Source organism: Marmota marmota, unplaced genomic scaffold, assembly GCF_001458135.2.
Source record: "Marmota marmota marmota unplaced genomic scaffold, marMar, whole genome shotgun sequence".
Taxonomy (NCBI): domain Eukaryota; kingdom Metazoa; phylum Chordata; class Mammalia; order Rodentia; family Sciuridae; genus Marmota; species Marmota marmota.
The window spans coordinates 8,313,108-8,334,791 of NW_026000205.1; the positions used below are offsets into that span (position 1 = coordinate 8,313,108).

The 21,684-nt window shown below is 47.2% G+C and overlaps 2 protein-coding genes and 1 non-coding gene across 4 annotated transcripts in view; 1 reads left to right on the top strand and 2 right to left on the bottom strand.

The window, feature by feature from the left end:
* Supt5h (SPT5 homolog, DSIF elongation factor subunit) overlaps window positions 1-12,597 on the bottom strand; it is a 28,942-nt gene extending 16,345 nt beyond the window's left edge. Inside the window, exons 1-10 of one of the 2 annotated variants that reach the window (XM_015496866.2) lie at window positions 12,466-12,597; window positions 12,126-12,209; window positions 4,040-4,205; window positions 3,084-3,149; window positions 2,540-2,551; window positions 2,032-2,101; window positions 1,845-1,913; window positions 1,686-1,751; window positions 1,393-1,423; window positions 952-1,020 (exon numbers count right to left, since the gene is read on the bottom strand). In XM_015496866.2, the coding sequence (XP_015352352.1) occupies window positions 952-1,020; window positions 1,393-1,423; window positions 1,686-1,751; window positions 1,845-1,913; window positions 2,032-2,101; window positions 2,540-2,551; window positions 3,084-3,149; window positions 4,040-4,205; window positions 12,126-12,200 (624 nt within the window). In that variant the 5' untranslated portion in view covers window positions 12,201-12,209; window positions 12,466-12,597. The remainder of the gene's footprint in view (window positions 1-951; window positions 1,021-1,392; window positions 1,424-1,685; window positions 1,752-1,844; window positions 1,914-2,031; window positions 2,102-2,539; window positions 2,552-3,083; window positions 3,150-4,039; window positions 4,206-12,125; window positions 12,210-12,465) is intronic. The other variant, XM_048790919.1, reaches the window with a different exon arrangement.
* A 5,221-nt stretch (window positions 12,598-17,818) lies between these two features.
* Rps16 (ribosomal protein S16) lies at window positions 17,819-20,877 on the top strand. Its single transcript, XM_015496868.2, has 5 exons — window positions 17,819-17,978; window positions 18,115-18,216; window positions 20,329-20,425; window positions 20,534-20,581; window positions 20,673-20,877. The coding sequence occupies exons 1-5, from the start codon at window positions 17,931-17,933 to the stop codon at window positions 20,816-20,818; spliced, it is 441 nt and encodes a 146-aa protein (XP_015352354.1). The 5' UTR covers window positions 17,819-17,930; the 3' UTR covers window positions 20,819-20,877.
* Window positions 19,109-19,181, bottom strand: Trnae-cuc. Its single transcript has one exon. It is a non-coding gene; the product is annotated as a tRNA-Glu (tRNA).
* Window positions 20,878-21,684: the final 807 nt, after the last annotated feature.

Consider the following 21,684-nt stretch of genomic DNA (forward strand, 5'->3'; position numbering starts at 1 on the left):
TCAAAAAAGTGCTCCTGGGTTCAAAAATCCGTAGTAACCCTTAAAAAAAAAAAAAAAAAAAAAAAAAAAGTCCCTTAGACTAACAGGAACACTACTAAGAAAACTATCCGCCAGCACACCTGCACTAGTTTCACGGATTTTGGAGGGCTGGTTCCAAATTGCCAAATGTGCACCTTTGTTAACAACTATGCTTACTGAAAATAAGCTGCAAGTTAAGCCCTGGCCAAGAGCTGGACATGTCCCAGGTCATTTAATCCTAACGATGCTAAAAGGCAAGCAAAAGGCCCAGAGAGGCAAGAAGCTTAATCGAGTCACACAGATAGAAGTGGCAGGAGAGGATTCAGACCCTGGCAGTCTAACAAAAGATCTTGGTTCTCAAAGCATCACTTGCTGTCTGACGGGCCATGACATTACCGCTTGTTTTTCATGCTGTGAGTGAACATGGAAGGTGGAGCAAAGACCAGCTCTGGCACAGTGGCCACTGTACCCTCAGCATCACCCAGTGCAGGGACAAGCACTGAGGAAGGGCTCTGTGAGTATGTGGGGACTATGTGAATGAGACAAGGAAGGAATTTTCTGAACAAGCCCCAAGCCCCCAGGTCCCTCATGGACTTAGCCAAGCTACCCTGTCCTGTGACACCCTCTTCAACTGTAAGAGGATGACAGCTGCCCCACAGGGTTGATCACCAGGCAAAACTCAGTCTCTTGCAGAAGGCACAGGAAGCTAGCTGACAGACCTCCAAAGAATTACAGGGGCTGTGGGGTTTCATAAGAAATGCAAAGAACAAAGACAAAGCTCTGCGAGGTGCAGAAGAGCTTTCCAGTCATGCCGCAGTTCAACAGTAAACAGCTCTGCCTAAATCCAGGGACATTTGGTGCCCTTGAAACCTATAACATCCTTCTGAGTTTGGCCTGTCCCTCATCCCCAAGGCTCCTGACTACCCCACTTACCGTGTCTGTGAATTGGTAGGCAATGAACTTGCGCATCAGGGAGATGGCTGTGGCTCGCTCCTCCCCAATCTGGAAGAAGAGAGACAGATCTGGAAGAGCTGGGAAGACGGAGGGTAGAACATGGAAAAAGTGGGCAGGACAGCAACCAAAAGGGCAGTTAGTGGGGCAGAAAGATAAGCAGGAGAGAATGAGGAATGAGAAACAGAGAGGGATGGACACCAAGAAAGGCAGGGTAGGAGATGGGAAGGGGAGGAGGGAGGGAGTAAGGAGTGAATGGGGCGGGGAGGGTGGGGGCGTGGGCACACACAGGAGAAGGATGGACGAGTAGACAGAAGGATCAGGAAACGCACAGGCCGAGGAGACCCAGAACAGACACATAGTCTCCCTGACAAGCAGTCTCTCCATTCTGACTTCCCCGAGTCCCAGAGCCAGTGCACGCACCTTACATTTGACTGTCCACAGATTGGGATCCCTAGGTGGCAGAGGGAAAAGGAAACCCTTTAGAGGAACTCTGTCCTCAACAAGAAACACAGAACTCACCACAGCCCTGCTTCTTCCCCCTCTCCAGGGTTCTCCCACTCTCTCATCTATACATAGAAGAGAGCTGCAACTGGCCCTCCCCTGCCTCCTGCCACTGCATCTGTCCCAACTTACTCCAGCAAGTGACCCATTGGGCACCATCACCCCATACCACATTCCCACTTCAGACTTTCTGTCTCATGCCAGCCCCTTACTTGACTCCTGGGAGCAGCTGCTGCTGGGTGATGTCATCTGAGAGCTCATCAGACCCTCCATACACCCTGGAGAGAGACGGGTGTCAGGGAGGAGGGGTGAAGATCTGTGAGGTCCTCCCTCTTCCCTCGTGGGGCCACCTCTCCCCACCCTGCCCTTACGTCTCTCCCACAGATGACTTGGCGTATTTCTTCATGTAATACTCGCCCAGTTCTTCTTCTCGCTGGTCCCTGGGGACGAGGAGGAAAGCAAACATGAACTGAAGGCAAGGGAGGAGAGGGTGGGCTGATTTGCTCCCAAATTTCCCCAAGAGAGCCAGCCCCACCCCAGTTTCCCCTCCTTGCTCACCTCCACAGGTTTTGTAGGCGGCGGGCTCCAGAACGGTCTTCATCCAGGACAACATTATCAATATTGGAGGCTGGAAACAAATATGTAGACGGGGTAAGTAAGGGTGGAGAGCCTGACCTGGGGCAGGAAGACACCTCCTGAGGAAGCCCCAGCCCTCACCCGCTATGCTCTTTCTCATCATTTCACCCAAAGGCTTGGGGACAGGGCCCAGCTGCTGGGGCACATTGAACAGTCCCCCTCTCACAGCCACTGTCTAAACACACCCTGACTTCATCCCACACCTTGCATCTGTGCCACCCACAATGCTCAGTCACGTACAGAGATCCAACACACATTCCCAGATTAACCGGGGCTGGAGACCTAGCTCTAGAACTCCCTGATTCTGGACTCTACATGAGTCAAAGCCCCCAAGCCAGATAGGGTCAAGGGCTGAGGGCAGGATGCTGTCGGAAGGCAGAAACATCAGGCTATGGGAGAGGGTCACAAATCACACTTTCCAGGTTCTTACCTTCAATCTCTTCTACTTGGAGGAAGAGGAGGAGGTGGTGGTGGTGGTGGTGGTGGTGGTGGTGGTGGGCGAGGGCAGACAAAGTATGAGCCAAATTATAGCAGCAAAATCAACCAATGGGTTGGGGGAGGGGAAAGGAGGGACACGAGAAGGTTGAAAATCAAAAGTAAAGGCCAGGCACCAGGTGGTGGGAGAAGCCGGAATGTATGAGGCGCACAGAACGAAAATAACAGGGAACAGGAGGCACTGGCCCAGGAAGTGGGGGGTATCTTGCCCACCCAACAACCCACAGAAGGGATTCACTGGGGCCCTGGGGTCCCAGAGTCCTCTCCCCACAATCCCCACCACCCCATAATCCCAGCCCCCCACTCATGGGCCTAAAAGGAAAAGGGTGGGGAGCTGGTCTCTCTGGCAAGGACAGAAAGAAGCAAGGTGAAAAGGATAGGGGTTGGGGTGGTACAGGGCATGGGGTGGGAGAAGGCCTTGGAAGACCCTTTTGGACAGAGCCCTCCCACCGCCTCACAGAGGCAGGGCCCACACACACCTTTCTCCAGGATGTCTTCAGCTCCGTCCTCCCACTGGTCCTCATCCTCATACTCGTCGTCAACATCTGAAAGCGGAAGGCAAAATAGTCAGGGGGACAGTTGGGTCAAAGGTGACCTCATGACAACAGCTCTCAGGAATGAAGCATTTCCTCTAGAACATGGTTTCTAGGAATCTCCATTCTACAGAGCAGGACACTGGCTCTGAGAGGCCAGGCCACGCCGAGGAGCTGCTACAGGAGAGTCAGGTGCAACGCACAGACCCACCCGCCTAAATGTCCACCCTCTACCTCACCCACATATCCCCTTTAAAAAATAAAATCGGCAGGGTGTGGTGGCACATGCCTATAACCCTAGCTATTTGGGAGGCTGAGGCAGGAGAATCCCAAGTTTGAGACCAACCTCAGGAACTTAGCAAGACCCTGTCTCAAAATAAAACCTAAAAAGAGCTGGGGATGTAGCTCACTGGTAGAGCACGGGGGTTCAATCCCCAGTACCACAGGGGGGGGAATTTACACATACAAAAGATCAAAGTAAGCAAACAAAAAAGTCTCTTCTTCCTACCAAGGGAAAACTAATATATACAATTTTACTTTTATTGTTGGTGGTGCTAAGGATCAAACCCAGGGCCTGGTAAATGCTAAGCACATGCTATACCACTGAACTACACTTCTGGCCCCAAAATGTTTTAAAAGTATATTCAGCGGGCTGGGGTTGTGGCTCCGCGTTAGAGCGCTCGCCTAGCACGTGCGAGGCCCTGGGTTCGATCCTCAGCACCACATAAAAATAAATAAAAAAAAGATATTGTGTCCAACCACATACAACTAAAAACAACAAACAAACAAAAATAACCCCAAGAAATGGAGCTAAAGGTGTTCCCATGTCCTCATGTCTTTATGTCCCCAGGCAGGTTTGTTCAGTGGGCTCTGCTCAGTGCTTGCCGAGTCCCATGACATACCAGCTTCATCCAGAATGAAGCCACCATGGCGGGGTTTCTTGGGGGGGCGGTCATCATCTTCTTCTTCCTCCTCTTCATCATATTCCTCCTCCTCTTCTTCCTCCTCTTCCTCCTCCTGCTCCTCTTCCTTCTCACTGCCTGCTGCACTCCGCCGCTCTTCCTCTACCTGCAGGAGTCAGGTAGAATTGGGGTGCCAGGGTCTACCATCTCAAATCCAAAAATCAAGCTACCTCTCCCCAAAACCTGACCTTAGACCTGCCAGGCCAATCCTAGCCCCTCAGCCCTGCCTCTACATCCTCCCCCTCTGGCCAGGCCTTTGATTACCACCCTAACTCTGACAGCGTCACCCAAGCTCCCAACCCACCCCTGGCAGCTGGCCCTCACTTTTCCCTCCCTAGAACCCCTGCTCATCCTCCACCTAGCCATCAAGAGCCACACACCAAGGATCAAAGCAAGCAAACAAAAAGTCTCCTCTTACTAGGCTAGAATATATAGTATGTATGTATGTATGTATGTATTTATTTATTTGGTGGTGCTAGGGTTGGAACCCAGGGATGAGGACTCAGTCCTTGGTCCTCATCTCTGTCCATCCTACAACCCTGGTGAGCTATCTTATCCAGACCTTGGCTGCGGTGAGCAGCTCTGACAATGACTCCAGGAGCTGTCTCTGGTACACACTACTCCCCAGCCTCGTGCTCACTAACCCAACACTAACTGCATGGACTTCTGGTGGACCTTACCTGTAGCCACCCCAACTGTACCTGGCACCACTAGCCACACCATCCCCAAGAATGACTCTCCTCCCTTGGCTCCCGCACATGGTGCAATCCCAGTTTGCTCTAACTGTGCTGCTCCTCTCACTCTGCTCACTCCCCACTCCCCATGGGCAGCTTTGAACACCAGGGGTCAGTCCAGGGTCCATCTGGCTTCTCTGTCCATGCCTTCCATTCCACCTTCCCTCTCCTCACCTCTCTTATCTCCCACTTTTTTTTTCACAACTAGGGAGCCCCCTGCATTCCAGTGCCTTTTCCATGCCTCCCAGCCTTCAAACACAGGAGGTCCCATACTGACCTCAGTGTCTTCTCTTAAACTTGGCCTCCTCTAGTTCCCCTCAAGCACCAGATCCTTGTCCTTTCTGCTGCCTGTAACTGTCATTTCTCCAGTCCATCCCTTTCCCTAACCCCACATCCTGACACCTAAAGCACCACACTGTACTCCAGCCCTGGGTCCCTGCCCTGGATTCCTCCTGGTCTCTGGGCCTCTAATCCCTCTTCCCAAACCAGTCACAAAATTAACTCTTACAAAATACTAAACTATGTTTCCCAAACTTAATCTTTACTTCAATAAGTTTACAACTTCTCCTTTCATGACCATATCACTATTACAACCCACTTATTTAATATTTCCTTCAAATTCACTCACCTTTTTACTTTTTTTTTTTTTTTGGGCAGTATTGGGGATTAAACCAGGAACACTCTACCACTGAACTACATCGCCAGCCTTTTAAATTTTTTTTTTCCCCCAAATTTTGAGACAGGATCTCACTTGGTTGCTCAGGCTGGCCTCAAACTTGTGATCCTCCTGCCTCAGTCTCCCAAACTGTTGGGATTACAGGTGTGCACCCTCTTGCCTGGCCCACTCACATTTGTAATTAAGTGAAATGTTTCTGGGCTGGGTATGTGGCTCAGTGAGACAGCATTTCTGTGAAGGACACACAAGGTCCTAGATATCACCATTAGCAAAAAAAAAAAAAAAAAGAAGAAGAAGAAAAGAAAAAAGAAAGAAAGATTTGTCCATGTTTTGAAATGTTTCATAATTAAAAGGTTTTTGAAAGTTTGTTTTAACTAGAAAGTAACCGTAAAGATAAAAGCCAAACAAAGTTGTTATTGCTGAGTCCAGCACATAGGGACTGCTACAGGCTCTAAGCCTAAGCCTGATAAACACACAGGCCAACAAATCTCAGAGGTGTTCAGGACGCAGCAGCGCCCAAATTAAACTTTTCCATGATTCCATCAAAAAGACAGAATATACAGCTGAAAAGGAAATTTCTCATTATGTGATTCAATGCAGCTTAAGACCTAACCCTCATCCCACCTAAAAGAACCTCTCATCACTCCTGACCTGGAACACATCCTTCAATCTTGGGAAACTATGATCTAAAACATGGATCTGAGGTGACCTGGAAGCACACACCCTGCCCACTGCCTGACCTCTTCTTTCCCCACTAGGTCTCAGCTGCACTGAACACTTGTTCTTCTATCATTCAGGTTTGTTTGTTTGTTTCCTTTATTTTGGTGCTGGGGTCCAATCTCAGGTCCCTGTGCATGCTAATCAAACACTCTACCAGAGAGCTACACACAGAACCCCTATACCAGGCTCTCTGCTCTAGCCATCATCCTTACCAGTACTCTGCATAAAAAGTTGTTCTCAGGCTAGGGATGGAGCCCAGTGATGGAATGCCTGCCTGTCATACAAGACCCTGGGTCAATTCCTAGCACTGTGAAAAATAAAACAGCCGAGCATGGTGGCATATGCCTGTAAACTCAGCAACTTGGGAAGCTTAAGCAGGAGGATCACAAGTTTGATGCCTGACTCAGTACCTCAGGGACACCTTTGCAACCAAGCAAGACCTTGTCTCAAATTAAAAAATACAAAGAGGAGCAGGGCATGGTGTTGCACATCTATAATCCTAGCAACTGGGGAGGCTGATGCAGGAAGATTCCAAACTCAAGGTCAGCCTCAGCAATTCAGTGAGACCCTGCCTCAAAAATAATAAATGAGGGGCTGGGGATGTGGCTCAAGCGGTAGCGCGCTTGCCTGGCATGTGCAGGGCGCTGGGTTCGATCCTCAGAACCACATAAAAATAAAATAAAAATATTGTGTCCGCCAAGAACTAAAAAATAAATATTGAAAAATTCTTTCTCTCTTTAAAAATAATAATAATGATAAATGAATAAAATTAAATAAATTTTTAAAAAGGGGGGGCAAGGGATGTAGCTCAGTGGTAAAGTGCTCTTGGGTTCAAACCCCAGTACCAAATAAATACAAAAATGAAATAAAAAGTTCTCTCCTCTATCTCCCACTTATACTTCAAACATTCCCTTTTCTGGCAGGAGATGCAGCTCAGTGGTAGAGCACTCGCCTAGCATGTGTGATGCCCTGGATTCAATCCCCAGAAACACACTCTCTCACTCTCTCTCTCTCTCTCTCTCACACACACACACACACACACACACACACACACACCCTTTTCCAGGCAGCTGTCACTGCCTCCTCTCCCCTAGGAAAAGCCAGGAGCATCCTCTGGGCTTCCTCCATATAGCCCTGAACACTGTGAGCTCCCTGACACCAGGGCACAAGCTCTCTCAGGCACCACTGGTTCCCTCAGTATCACCCGGCCCACTGCTGGGCTGGGCACAGAAGAATGACACAGCTAAAAAGGAAGTTTCTCATTATGTGATTCAATGTGGCTTAAGGTCTAACCCTCATCCCACCTAAAAGCACTTCTTATCACTCCTGACCTAGAACACATCCTATAATCTTGGGATGTGCTTAATACACAATGCCAGCTAACCAGCCCAAGGCGTTTTGCCCTCCCCCACTACCTCCCCAGCCCCAGACAGGGTATCACTATGTTACCCAGGCTGGCCTGAAGTTCCTAAACTCAAATAATCCTCCTGCCTCAGCATCCTGAGAGCAGTGCATGTGCCACTGTGCCTGGCTTAATCTCCATTTGAATGACCCAAGCTGTAAAGGACCACAGCCTGATTTGGAAGAATTCTGTCATCATTCCCCTTTGCTGGGTCCTACAGAAACCTTTTAACACACTTTTCATCCCTACCTGAGGTTAGAGCTCCCCATACTACATGTCTGTGTTACCTCAGGGCTCAACTAGGCTCTTACGCAGTCCTCAACAGCACCTGTAGTAACTGCCTATAAAACTCCCCAGGATTCCGGGGCACGGTGGCACAGGCCTATAATCTCAGCGGGTCGGGAGGCTGAGGCACAAGAATTGCAAGTTCAAAGCCAGCCTCAGCAAAAGCGAGGTGCTAAGCAACTCAGTGAGACCCTGTCTCTAAGTAAAATACAAAATAGGGCTGGGGATGTGGCTCAGTGGTTGAGTGCCCCAGGTTCAATCCCCAGTACCAAAAAAAAAAAAAAGCAAAAAAACTCCCTAGGACTGACAGCTCTATGAGGGCTCACACCAAGAACTCCAGAAAACAAAATGAAATAACAGGTTTCTGGGGTTGTGGGTGGGAAGCCAGGTGATTCCCCAGCAGTGCTCATTATTTGCCTTCCTGGCATATCTACACAAAGAACCCTTTCGTTCTAGGCCTATGTCAACATCTGGCCATCTGAAAAGCCCATCCAGCCCTGTCTCTGGCAATGGGGTAGGCCTCACATTGCCCTTCTGCCTCACTTGGAGACAGCAGACGAGCCCACAGGTGACTAAAGACCATAGTATGAGTAGAGAAGCAGGGGACCAAGGATAAAGGAGGAGGGGGAGAGAAAGAGGAAGAACTGGGGAATGAAGTTGACCAAATTATACTGGGTGCATATATCAATATAGTACAGTGTGTCCCAATTTTATGTAAAACTATAATGTATCAACTAAAAAATGCACAAACAGAAGGAGACCAACAGAGCAGAAGGAGGGGATCAGAGAGAGGGAGGAGGGAAGGGCAGGGGTAGTACAGGGGACTAAAATGGAGCAAATCAGGTTATATACACTTATGAATACATCAAACTCCACTATTATGTATAACTACAAAACTCTAAAAATAATAAGTGGAGGGGAAAAAAATTCTATTATGTTGCTAGAAAGTGAGACTTGCACAGTGCAAAGCAGAACATCCCAGAAGAAAAAGGAACTAGGGATCATCCTGGTCTGATTATCACCAGGCTTTAACCACCAAGCAGTGACTTGAAGCCATGAGTCACAGGCCAAGGACCCAGTGCTACAGCTTGGTGCAAAGACCTTTCCTGTCATCCTTCCGCTAGCCCCACTCCTTCAAGGCATCCCAGTGCCTCCAACTCCTGGCTGGAAGCAGAAGAGGTCCTAAAAGGGACAAGAACTGACAATCAAATGCCTATAAAAGCCAGGTGCAGTAGCACACACCATAATTCCAGCTACTCAGGAAACTGAAGCAAGAAAATCAAAAGTTTGAGGCCAGCCTGGGCATCTTGGTGAGGGCTGGGGATACAGTTCAGGGGCAGAGTATCTGTCTAGCATGCACTAGACCCGGCGTTCAATCTCCAGTGCTACAAAAATAAATAAAACCTTTTTTGTTTAAAGTAAATTTAAGTCTTTGCACATCAAACAAGTCATCCAGCTAGGCTTAGTGGTCCATGCCTATATCCCAGAGTCCCAGGAAATTGAGCAGGAGAACCACAAGTTTAAGGACTTAGCAAGGACTGGGTATATAGCTCAATTGGTAGAGTGCTTGCCTCACATGCACAAGGCCCTGGGTTGAATCCCCAGCACCCCCCGCCAAAAAAATTAAAATAATCAATATGCACAACTATAATGCACCAATTAAAAATGTGGAAAAATGAGCTGGGGTTGTGACTCAGGGGTAGCGCACTTGCCTAGCATGTGTGAGGCACTGGGTTCGATTCTCAGCACCACGTACAAATAAATAAAATAAAGGTCCATCAACAACTAAAAAATATTTTTAAAAAAAAGTGGAAAAAAATTTTTAAAAATGAATATTAAGGGGCTGGGGTTGTAGCTCAGTAGATAGAGTGTTTGCCTAGCATGTGTGAGGCACTGGGTTCTATCCTTAGCACCACATACAAACAAAAATAAAATACAAAATAGGGCTGGGGATGTGGTCGAGTGGCCCCGAGTTCAATCCCTGGTGCCAAAAAGTAAAATAAAATAAAATATATATACACACACACATACACACACACACACAATATTAAGGGCTGGGCACAGTGGTGCAGGCCTGTAATCCTAGTGGCTCAGGAGGCTGAGACAGGAAAATCACAAGTTCAAAGTCATCCTCAGCAAAAAGCTGCTAAGAAACTCAGTGTGACCCTGTCTCTAAATAAAATACAAAATAATGCTGGGGATGTGGCTCAGTGGTCGAGTACCCCTGAGTTCAATCCCTGGTACCAAAAAAAATTAATAAATATTAAGGGTGTGGATGTACCTCAGTGGTAGACTCCCCCTTGGTCCAATCCCCCATACTGAAAGAAGGAAAAAAAACCTAGCTGGGCATGGTGGCACACGCCTGTAATCCCAGTAACTCAGGAGGCTAGGGAGGAAGATCACAAATTTGACACCAGCCTCAGCAACTTACTAAGATCCTGTCTCAAAATAAAAAACAAAAATGACCCTGAGGATGTAGCTCAGTGGTAAAACATCCTGTGTTCAATGCCCAGTGCCAAAAAACAAAAACCAAACATACATCTCTAATCATCTTGTCATCTCTTTGTTCATTGGTTTTGACTCCTGTCTGCTAAATGTGAATTCCACAAAAGCAAAGATTTGTCTTGCTCTACTGTCTGCCTGACCTGGAAATGTACTAGAACACAGCAGTAGACACTCAGGCATTTGTTTATGTGTTCAACAATTAAAAAGGAAATAAATAAAAAATTAGTAGTTAAAAAAGAATACTTGAAATCAGAAATGTCCCAGACAATGTTTGGTCTGGGTTCCTAAAACAAAGACAGTCAACAGACCCAAAACCAGAGTGATCTTTTTCCAAAATCTAAGGACATTTCCCTCCTTTGCTTTTGGTTCCCTCTCAGTTAAGGCCAGATTCCTCACCATAGCCTTCAAGATTCTATATGCATATATACACACACACTGCCTGTCTCTTGCTGTGAGATCTGATGTACCACCTGGAATCTGCTAGCAGGAAGGCCATTAGACCTTGGACAAGAACCATAAACTTAAAATAAAACTGTTTTCTTAATAATAATAATAAATCCTATGTGTCTTCTTCCTGTTACTTGTGTGTTACACTTGCTCTGATTCAGCCACACCAGACCCCTTATTCGTTACTCCTTGGATACGGCAGACACATTCCCAACTTTGCATGTGATGATCCCTCTTACTGAAAACTCTTCCTCCAGATTTCCACAAGACTTACTCCCTCACCTCCAAGTCTTCCTTCAAATGTTACCCTCTCAGACTTATTCTGATCACCCTATTACAGTGCAAGCAGGACTTCCTATTTCCTTTCTCTCCTCTGCTTTTCTCCCAAGCACCTTCTAGTTTAACACAGGCAGAGTATTTTTTATCCAAAACACTTGGGACCAGAAAACTTCAAATTTTTTAAAATTTTGGAATATTTGCACATACATAAAAAGCTACATTGGGGATGTAATCCAAGGGTAAGCAGGAATTCATTTATATTATATATACTTTATACTCAGCAGCCTGAAATAATTTTATATAATATTTTTGTGGACTGATTTTTTTATTTCAATCTGTCACATGAAGTCAGGTATGGAATGTTCCACTTGTGGCATCATATTGGTATTAAAAAGTTTCAGATTTGGGGACTGGGGATATAGCTCAGTGGCAGAAAAATTGCTTAGCATGTACAAGCCCTTGGGTTCAATCCCCAACACCACTCAGTGCCCCCCACCCCCCAAAAAAAAGAACAGGTTCAGATTTTGGAACATTTCGGATTTTCAGACTAGTGATATTCAATCTGTACATAGTTTAATCATTTATGCTTATTTACATGGACGAACATACATTTACTTATTATTTATGCTTATTACCACTTAAAAATCTGTTTTGTTTACTGGTGTAGCCTAAGAGCAAAGAATTGTGCCTAGCAATGTAGGTACTACAAATACATTTTTGTGATGACGGGGCATAAAAACAACCAGGTCCTTTAGACACATCACCTGTTATCTCACTGCACCGGGCACACCCCAGGCCTCCAGAACCTCTCTCTCTGCTTGACGTCTACTTGCTTATTTTGCTATATCTGCCGACAATCTGGAAGCCCCCCGAAGCTGCAGTCGGTTCTGAGTGTCCCTGGGCTTCCAAATGTGCCTTTCTGCCCACCCCGCGTCCTATCCCCAGGGTAATACCTCCCCGAGCGCCCCAGCCACAGACCTCGGCCTCCTCGCCGTCACTGCTGCGTTCACTGTCCTCCTCCTCGGAGAAGTTGCTGTCTTCGCTGTCCGACATCTTCTGCTCCTGTAGGGAAAGACCCCCGGCCTCAGAGCATCCAAAATTCCCAAGCTCGACCCTCCGCCTCAGTTTCCCCGCTAGTTCTTTGGGAGAAGAAAAATCCCTTGGCGCACTTCCGGCAGCCTCGTTCTGGCAATCGGGAACCAGAGTGGGGAATGTCCCTATGCCACCTTCTAACACACCCCGAGTCTTCCCATCAGGTCTCTACAACTTTCCGATCTCCACCAGTCCTAAGGCCTACCACCTCTGAAGTCCCCCTTACCGCTTCGGTTCCACCTCCGCCTTCTGTACCAGCTGCTGTTCACACGACGCCTAGCTAGGACTGATGAATCCTCTCGCGATACCTACCCGTTGGCCTCGCCTAACGCGAGATTTCCGAGGCTGGCCCCGGCGACGCACTTCCAGGTCGCCATCTTGAGAGTGACAGGATTATCTTAAGCAGAACGTGGAGCCGACATCTTGGGAGGGTCAAGAATGAGAGTTTTCCACGTCGGGATCCAACTTTGTGTAGCTCGAATTCGTATTTGAATTTAGTGATTGGCTTACTCATTATCTTATAGACCCTCTAAAACATCCCTACGAGATCGGTACTCCCATTTTACAGAAGCGGAAACGTACTCAGAAAAATTAAATGAGAAGCAGCCGACTCAAGATTTCTCCCCAAGTTTGGGGGACCCTAAAGTTTCTGTTTTGCGTTACTGTGGATTGAACCCAATGGCGCTTTACCACTGAGCCACATCCCAGTCCTTTTTTTTTTTTTAATTTTGAGATAGGGTCTCCATAAATTGCCCAGGCTGATCTTGCGATCCTCTCGTTTCAACAGCCTAAGTCGCTAGGATCACAAGCATGTTGTATTTGCGCTCAGATCCCTGATTTTCTTTGGGGTCTCCCAAAATTCATTTCAGCATTAATTTATGTAATAGTAATGACGCGTCAGCCTGATGGCAAAGAGGATAAGTACCGGGGAGAAATGTAAAATAACCAGATGGAGGATTTTTAAAACTCAGACGCTTTTGTAACACATGACTAAAATTTCTCACATAAGCAAGGTTCAAACACCCGGATTCAGTTGAGAAGAAAACTTTTTTTTTTTTTTTAAAGGCTCTGGGGATTGAGTCCAGGGCACAGTATATACTGAGCAAGTGCTCTGCCCTTAAGGCAAGTCTTCACCCCACTCGCCTACCCCCGCCCTTGAGCCACATCCCAGCCCCCCGCCCCACTTTTTAAATATTTTTTTAGAAACAGGGTCTCACTGAGTTGCCAAGCATCTTGCTTTTGCTGAGCCTGGCTTTGAACTTGTGATCCTCTTGCCTCAAAGGAGCATCACCATACCCGCCCCCTACCCCTTTTTTTGAGATAGGATCTAGCTAAATTGCCCAGGTTGGCCTTGAATTTGCCATGCTCCTGCCTCAGTCTCCTGAATACCTGGAATTACACGTGTGTGCCAGCGCACCAAGTTTACATAACTTTGTTGTTGTTCTGTTTGCTTTATGTTTGTTTTGGGTACTGGGGATTGAAACCAGGAGCACTTTACCACTGAGCTACATCCCCAGCCCTTTTTATTTTTTATTTTGAGATAGGGTCTTCTTAAATGGATGAAATTGGTCTGAAACTTGACATCCTCATGCCTCAGCATGAAGAAACTGAGCCCAGAGAAGTTAAAGGGTCTTCTCACAGGCCACAAATCAGAAACCCTTTGCAAATTTGGCTCCAAATAATCCCCACCCTAATAACATTGTACCTTAGTGCAAATTAGAAAAAATTTTTTTCTTCTGGACCTGTATGTAGTCCCATCTATTTGGGAGATCAAGGCAGAGGGATCACTCCAGCTCAGGAGTTCAAGACCAGTTTGAGCAACATAGACTCTGTCTCTTAAAAAAAAAAAAAAGGAAAAAAAAAAAGAAACAATAAAAGATACACTTCTTTAAGATAATTCTAAGTGATAAATTTATTAGAAGGAGATACTTTACTGCCATCTGCTGGAAGTGAACAAATATGCAGTCTACAATGTTCAAGAAGTAAATACTCTCCTCATAGATGTGGGATCCTTGTGCAGTGTACAACCCTCACATCCATAGATAGTGGCCCTGTCTACATCATAAGATTGATGTGAAGAGTAGATAAGCTAATACACTTAAAGCACATAGACCAGCAGCTGGCAGAGTAAGCACTATCTAAGTGTAGTTGTAACCACCACTATCATTATTTGTTATTATATATCAGTCACTGTTCCGGGTACTGCAGACAGCAGTGAATAAAATATATCTGTTAAGGTGGGGTCAGGAGCTTAACAGCTAGGACATCAGTTCTCCTTCCCCAGGCATGTGTGCCCTGTCACAAAGCCCAGTGGATTCTCCCTAACTATCCAGTTTCAGGAAGGAGCAACTGAAGTACTCACCAAAAGATCATCTGGGGGTAAAAAGTGATTGGGGCTGGAAGACTGGAGTGGATGAGGAGAACTGCCCCTGAGCCTTCCCCTGCTAGCTTCACTGAAGCCACAGATATTCAAGGAATGTGCTCCAAGAGGCTGGGGAAGGTGGTGACCACAGAGGGGGAAGGCCCTGGACTGCCAAGCTCAGAGAGTAAGTGTGAGGATTACGCTTAGAGCCTGGGGAGTTTGAACACCCACTCCCATCCCATTTGGTCCTAAAGGTAGTAGAATTTGCATTTTATTTACTTTTTTAGTGCTGAGGATTGAACCCATGGGTGCTTTACCACTGAACCACATCCCCAGCTTTTTTTTGGAGACTGGGTCTCTTTAAGTTGCTTAGGGCCTAAATTGCTGAGGTTGGCCCTGAACCTGAACTCCTCCTGCCTCAGCCTCCCAAATCACTGGGATCACAGGTGTGCACCTCTGAGCCAGGTTACATTGTTTTTGAGATAGGATCTTGCTAAATTGTTTAGGGATTTCCCTAAACTGCTGGGGCTGGCTTTGAACTGGTGATTGATTCTCCTGTTTCAGCCTCCTGAGTCCTTTTATTTTTTTGGTACCAGGGATTGAACCCATGGATGCCTCACCACTGAGCCATATCCCAGCTCTTTTTTAGATTTTATTTAGAGACAGGGTCTTGCTGAGTTGCTAAGTACCTCGCTAATCTGCTGAGGCTGGCTTTGAACTCTTGAACCTCCTGCCTCAGCCTCCTGAGCTGCTGGGATTACAAGTGCGCCACCACTTCTGGCTCAGAGTGTACATTCTGTGGTCTGTGCTGTTATTGGAAAACACCTGTGCTGCACCTTATTTTTGTTTGCAGATACACATTGGGGCCCTGCTCTTGTTTTTTATATTTGTCTCAAGTAGTGGAGAATCTTCATGCCTGCCTGTATTTCTCTCTTTCTCTGAGGATTGGCTTATTTCTGAATCTCAGCTTCTGGGCTGGTACTTTCTGGATCCATCTCTGACTAACTCAATTTTTCTCCTTCTCTCCTTTGGTTCCTTCATCTTTTTTTCTCTACATTTGTTTCTCTCTCTCTCTCTCTGTTTTTGGCACTGGGGATTGAACTCAAAGGCACTTAACCACTGAGCTACATCCCCACCCCTTTTATTTTTTATTTATTTACTTATTTTTATGTGGTGCTGAGAATTGAATCCAGTGCCTCACACATGCTAGGCAAGCAAGCGCTCTACCACTGAGCCATTATATTTTATTTTTATTTTTTTAAATATTTTTTCAGTTGCAGGTGGACACAATACCTTTATTTTATTTATTTATATATGGTGCTGAGGATTGAACCTGGTGCCTCATATATGCTAGGTGAGTGCTCTACGCTGAGCCACAACCCCAGTGCCCCCATTATTTTTTATTTTGAGACAAGATCTCACTAAGTTGCGCAGGGCTTCACAAAGTGCTGAGTCTGGCTTTGAATTTGCAATCCTCCTGCCTCAGTCTCCCAAGTTACTGGGATTACTACAGGAATGTGCCAGCACACCTATTTTTTTTTTTTTCAGTGTTGTGGGTTCAAACCCAGGTTTTTGTGCATGCTAGGCAAGCACTGACTATGACCCCAAGCCCCTGAGTCTGCTTTTCTCTTGTACTGTCTCTGTCTTGTTTGTCCCTCCAGGAATGTCTCTGGTGCTCTCTTTCTTCCTCTTTCCAGCCCCTCTCCCTCTCATCCTTTAAGAGAAATACTCTGTAAATTCCATCCCCAGCACCTCACTCACACACACACACACACACAAAGACTCTGGGCTGGAGAATCTCACTCTGGGCCAGCCCTGCTCTCCAGACTTCACCAATTCCACCCTCTGTGGCAAGGTAAGCCAATGCTCCTTTGAACCTTGGACACCAGACCCCGCACTGCCAGAGAAACTGAGGCAACTGTGAGCTCCCTCTATCCCTTTGCAGGTTCAGGGCCAACCTCAGCAATTTAGGCCCTGAGCAACTTAAAGAGACCCACTCTCCAAAAAAAGAGTTGGGGATGTGGCTCAGTGGTAAAGCATCCATGGATTCAATCCTCAGCACTAAAAAATAAATAATGGGGGTAAGTCTGTGTGGGAGGGAGGAGACAACCAATCCTGGGGTTTCTCAGATGGACTGATGATGGAGAATTCTGTGAGGTCAGGGCTGATTTGGGGGAGTAAAGGGATTACATGGGGAATTTTAGAGAAAGGGAGATTCTAGAGATCCTGAATAGGGGCATTATATGGGGAAAAATTCTCAGGGGAAACAACTGTTGGGGAAAGGAGTCTCCAAAGGGTTAGAAATTCTGGAGAAGGCTGGGCATAATGACACACATCTGTAATTCGAGCGACTCAAGGGTGAGGCAGTCTCAGCCAGCCTCATCAACTTAGCAAAGCCCTAAGCAATTTAGCGAAGCCCTATGCAACTTAGGGAGAACTTTAGAATTTAAAAAATAAACAAACAGGGCTGGGGATACAGCTCAGTGGTAAAGCATCCTGAGTGCAATCCCTAGTGCCAAATAATTAAATAAACAAAAAGAAAAACAATTCTGGGGAAAGGTAGATTTGAGGAGGGGACTCAAGAGATTTTGTAAACGGGGATTCTGGGGCAAGTACCCTGGGAAAAGTGGGTTCTCCTAGGAAAGGGAGTTTCTGGAGGGGGGGACTCTGGGAAGAATGACTGCTGGGAAGAGGGCCCGGAGTGGAGGGAGACTGGGGAAAAAGAGAAGTCCAAGGTGAGGGTTCTCAAGAGGGATTTGAAAGTGAACCTCTTAAAAGGCTTCTGGGAAGTCTGGGAAGAGGAGATTCTGGAAGGAAAGAAGTTCTGGTGAAAGTCGGGTTCTGGTGGAGTGACCCCTGACGTGGGGTTCTGGGAGAGAACTCTCAAAGAAGGTGGGTTCTGGGGCTAAGATTCTGGGAATCCAGCTTGATTTCTCGTGCAGGATTCCAGGGAAGACTGATGGGGAGGGGGGATGGAACATGGCCGGTGGTGGGAGAGTAATAGAAACAGAGAGGGGCGGAGGGAGACCGAGAACTGACGCAAACTCATCACTCTCCCTCTAGGCTTCTCGCTCTGCAGGCTACGCTCCCCGGCCCCGCCTCTTCCACCTCTCAGGCTCCGCCTTCCTCTTGCTGTGAGGAGGCTGGGTATCCCGCAACTTTTCAGAGGCCCCGCCCCCGGCTTGACGTCAGCCGTAAAGCTTCCAACTGTCGCGACGTGGCGTTTAGAGCGCCTGCGCAGACCCTGAAAAGTGGCTTGGGTGACCCCCATGCTTCCCTTTTCCGGTTGCAGCGCCGCGCGGTGAGGACTGCTCTCTACGCTCGCAGCCATGCCGGCCAAGGGTCCACTTCAGTCCGTACAAGTCTTCGGACGCAAGGTAGGCTAGGCGCTGGGTGGGTGGGGTCAGGGGAGGCCCGGGTCTGTGAGAGGCCAGTTTGGGCAAGGGTTGGGGTCTCCTTGGGAGCCAGGACCCAAAGCTCATACGGCCGATCTGGCTCCCTCGTTTTCCACAGAAGACGGCCACAGCCGTGGCGCACTGCAAACGGGGCAACGGCCTTATCAAGGTGAATGGGCGTCCGCTGGAGATGATCGAGCCGCGCACGCTGCAATACAAGGTACTGGGATCGGGGATGGGCGTCGAGTGGAGGGGTCCATTTTGGAGACGGAGATGTTACCGATCTTGGAAGCGCGGAGTGAGGTAGCATTGTTAGTGCAAGATTTAGGCACTGAGTTTGGGGCATAAAAATGGGATACTTATTAATAGAGCCGGGCTTGGGTTTAGAAGATGTAAAAGCAGAGTTTGGAAAGTGAAAACGTGGGTGTAGAAGGTCCAGGGAGTGCTTTGTAAACTGGGATATTTTTCCAGGAGGCAACAGGAATACCAGAGTTTATGCGTCCTGGTTGTATGTTTTCCTTCCTTAGAAAATCTAAGGAAGGGTCAGTGTTTTGTATCTGATAAATCTCAAGTGTCTGAAGTAAGGTCTGGACGTAATACAATAGGTATTAAGAACAGAAACCGAATTGGGGTGTGTTTAAATGCTCCGTGGTGAAAGGGGTTCTTCCACTCCCTGTTTAGAATTTTTGGGGCGGGCTCAGAAAGGAAAGTAATCTGAGCCTAGTGTCTAGTTATTTTACTTGAGGCAAGTTAGTAGATTTTCTCTGCCTTGGGTTCATTTTCAGAAAAATGGATAACTTCTATTTTTAAGGATTGTGAGGTCAAAATAAGATTCTCTGAGTAAGTTTTCTGGCATGTATGGAAGATGTGTTCCTTTCTTCTTTAAGGTCAATTACTTTTAAAAGGAAGGAACATCTACATTGAATGGTGTCTGAGATTCATTTGTATAGCTGTTATCGAATATTGTAGGTTTTTTTCCCCCTATGTACTGGGGATTGAACTCAGGGGTACTCAAATACTGAGCCACATCCCCAGCCCCATTTTGTATTTTTTTATTTAGAGACAGGGTCTCAGTGAGTTGATGAGTGCCTCGCTTTTTTTTCCTTTCTTTTTGGTGGTGCTGGGGATTGAACCCAGGACCTTATGCATGAGAGGCAAGCACTCTACCAACTGAGCTATATCCCCAGCCCCCTAGTGCCTAGCTTTTGTTGAGGCTGACTTTGAACTCAGCCTCTGGAGCTGCTGGGATTACAGGCATGCGCCACTGTGCCTGGCTGAATATTGTAGTTGATTGTTGGCTGTTGGTTTGTTTGAAGGATTTGTCTGTACCCTTATTGAATTTGGGGGACAGAGTAGTAACTCAGTAACTCCTTCATGGAGCTCCCAGACTAGTGGGGAAGATAGGCTGGACCACTGTCCAAAGTGGTCAGAGCTGGAATGTGGAGCCCAGAGAAGGCTTGGGAAGGGGTGGAAGGAAGAGACCCAAGTAGGTAAAACAAACAGAATAAAAAGTGTCTAGCTGGGTCAAGGCACATACCTGTAATCCCAGCAACTTGGAAGCCTAAGGCAGGAGGATCACAAGTTTAAGGCCAACCTCAGCAACTTTGTAAGAGCCTGTCTCAGAATTAAAAGGACTGGGGCTGTGGCTCAGTGGTACCCCTTGGTTCAACCTCTGCTGAATCTGTGAAGTCACCAGCTGAGGGAAAAGAACACAAATACAAACAAAAGTGTATAAATAGGCACGGGTGAAAACACCTACTAGAGTTGGGAAAGGAAGAATGTGGCAGAGTTCGCTGTGTAGTTGTAACTTCTTTGGAAATTGAGAATTCAGAAAAGCTACCTAAGTAGCTCTAGAAAGGTTTTCCATGATTGGAAAACAGCCCTGGTAGTTGCCATAGAATGCTTCTTACTGTTCAGTATTCTAGGAACTCATCTTAAAGCGGGGATATCCGAGGTCCAGAGAGGGACACACAAAGGAAGGAGCTCAGATCAGTTTGCCTTTTCCTGTTTGTTGCAATTGTGTTAGTATTCTTTTGGTTTATTTATTTATTTTTATGTGGTGCTGGGGATCGAACCCAGTGCCCCACGCATGCTAGGCAAACGCTCTACCACTGAGCCACAACCCCAGCCCTTGTGTTAGTCTTCTATCTGGCCTTTTTGAATCTTTCCTTCTGGCTGTGTACAGAGGCCTTTGGTGACAACTGGATCTCCTTCCAGTAGTACTTTGAGGCTGGTGGTGGCAGAAGTAGGGAGAGAATGAATGCTCGGTGAGGTGGCTAAGCTACTGAAGTTGTAACTTAAAAGCCCTGTTCATTTCCCCCTATTTCTCTAGTTACTGGAACCCGTTCTGCTTCTGGGCAAGGAGCGGTTTGCTGGCGTGGACATCCGGGTCCGTGTGAAGGGTGGTGGTCATGTGGCCCAGATTTATGGTGAGTCTCAGGATCTGGACACATGGGTATGAGGTGGCCCTGGTAGCAAGGCCCTAGTCTTGGGCCTTCACAAGCTCACATACCTTTTTCTGTGTCTCTTCCTTACAGCTATCCGCCAGTCAATTTCCAAAGCCCTGGTGGCCTATTACCAGAAATGTGAGTGAGAGAGGGTCCTTCTTAGTCAGGGTGGGTGTTTGGGGACCAAATTCAGGACTTTCTAAATTTTCACACTCTTTAATCTCCTCAGATGTAGATGAGGCTTCTAAGAAGGAGATCAAAGACATCCTCATCCAGTATGACCGGACCCTGCTGGTCGCTGACCCCCGTCGCTGCGAGTCCAAAAAGTTTGGAGGTCCTGGTGCTCGTGCTCGCTACCAGAAGTCCTACCGATAAGCCCATCATGGAGATCAGAGCTCACCTTTGTAATAAAACAGTGTGGGATATTAAGGGCCCAAGGACTACTGTGGTCTTCTGTGGTAGTGAGTCTTAGAAGTGATTGCTCTGGGGTTGGTGTTTATGGGTGGAGGTGCCAGGTTGGCGCAGGCAGGATCTGTTTCCCTACACCTCCTGTAGACTTCAGCATACTAGCACAGCTGAGGTGGCAGTGGTTCTGTAGGGTTAGGAGGGTTGGTTAGGTTCTGTAGTGGCTGTAGGGTTAGGAGGCATGTGGGTTTGGTGGTGGGTTTTTTTTTTTGTTTGTTTGTTTGTTTCTTTCTTTCTTTCTTTGGTCTCCTCCCCACATGGGTTCTTGCTTTTTTGTCTAGGCTGGTCTCAACTCCTGATTTTAAGTGTTCCACCCCACCTCAGCTTAAGCATGTGCTTTAGTTTTCTTGACACCATTCTTGTGCTCCATGGTTGGCTTCATCCAGTGTCAATAATTTTTTTTATCTGCTTGGGAGGCTATCCCTGTCCAAAAAGCAGTTCCCAGTGTGTTCAGTGTGGCAACTTTTTTTTTTGAGACAGGATCTCGCTAATTTGCTTAGGATTTAGCCGGCCTTGGACTTGTCAATCTCCTGCCTCAGCCTCCTGCATCCCTGGAATTACAGGCTGTGCCACCAAGCCCAGGGCAACTCGGTTTTTATGGGGTCCACCTTTTCTCAGATGGGCTCAAGTGCCCATTTGGCAGGCCTGTGATGTTGTAGGAGCCAGGGTGTAGGGAATGCCTAGAAGCACAGTATTGCTGTAGATAAAGCCACCTTCAGGTTTTCCCCAATTGTGGAGGAGAAAAGGAAAAGCACCAGGAAGTAAGTTGTCCAAGG

What these genes read in the sequence shown, in the direction of transcription:
- Rps16 (XM_015496868.2), top strand. Translation starts at nt 17,931, where the DNA reads ATGCCGGCCAAGGGTCCACTTCAGTCCGTACAAGTCTTCGGACGCAAG. An exon ending in CGCGCACGCTGCAATACAAG is followed by an intron (nt 18,217 to 20,328) that starts GTACTGGGATCG and finishes CTATTTCTCTAG; the next exon opens with TTACTGGAACCCGTTCTGCT. An exon ending in TCATGTGGCCCAGATTTATG is followed by an intron (nt 20,426 to 20,533) that starts GTGAGTCTCAGG and finishes TCTTCCTTACAG; the next exon opens with CTATCCGCCAGTCAATTTCC.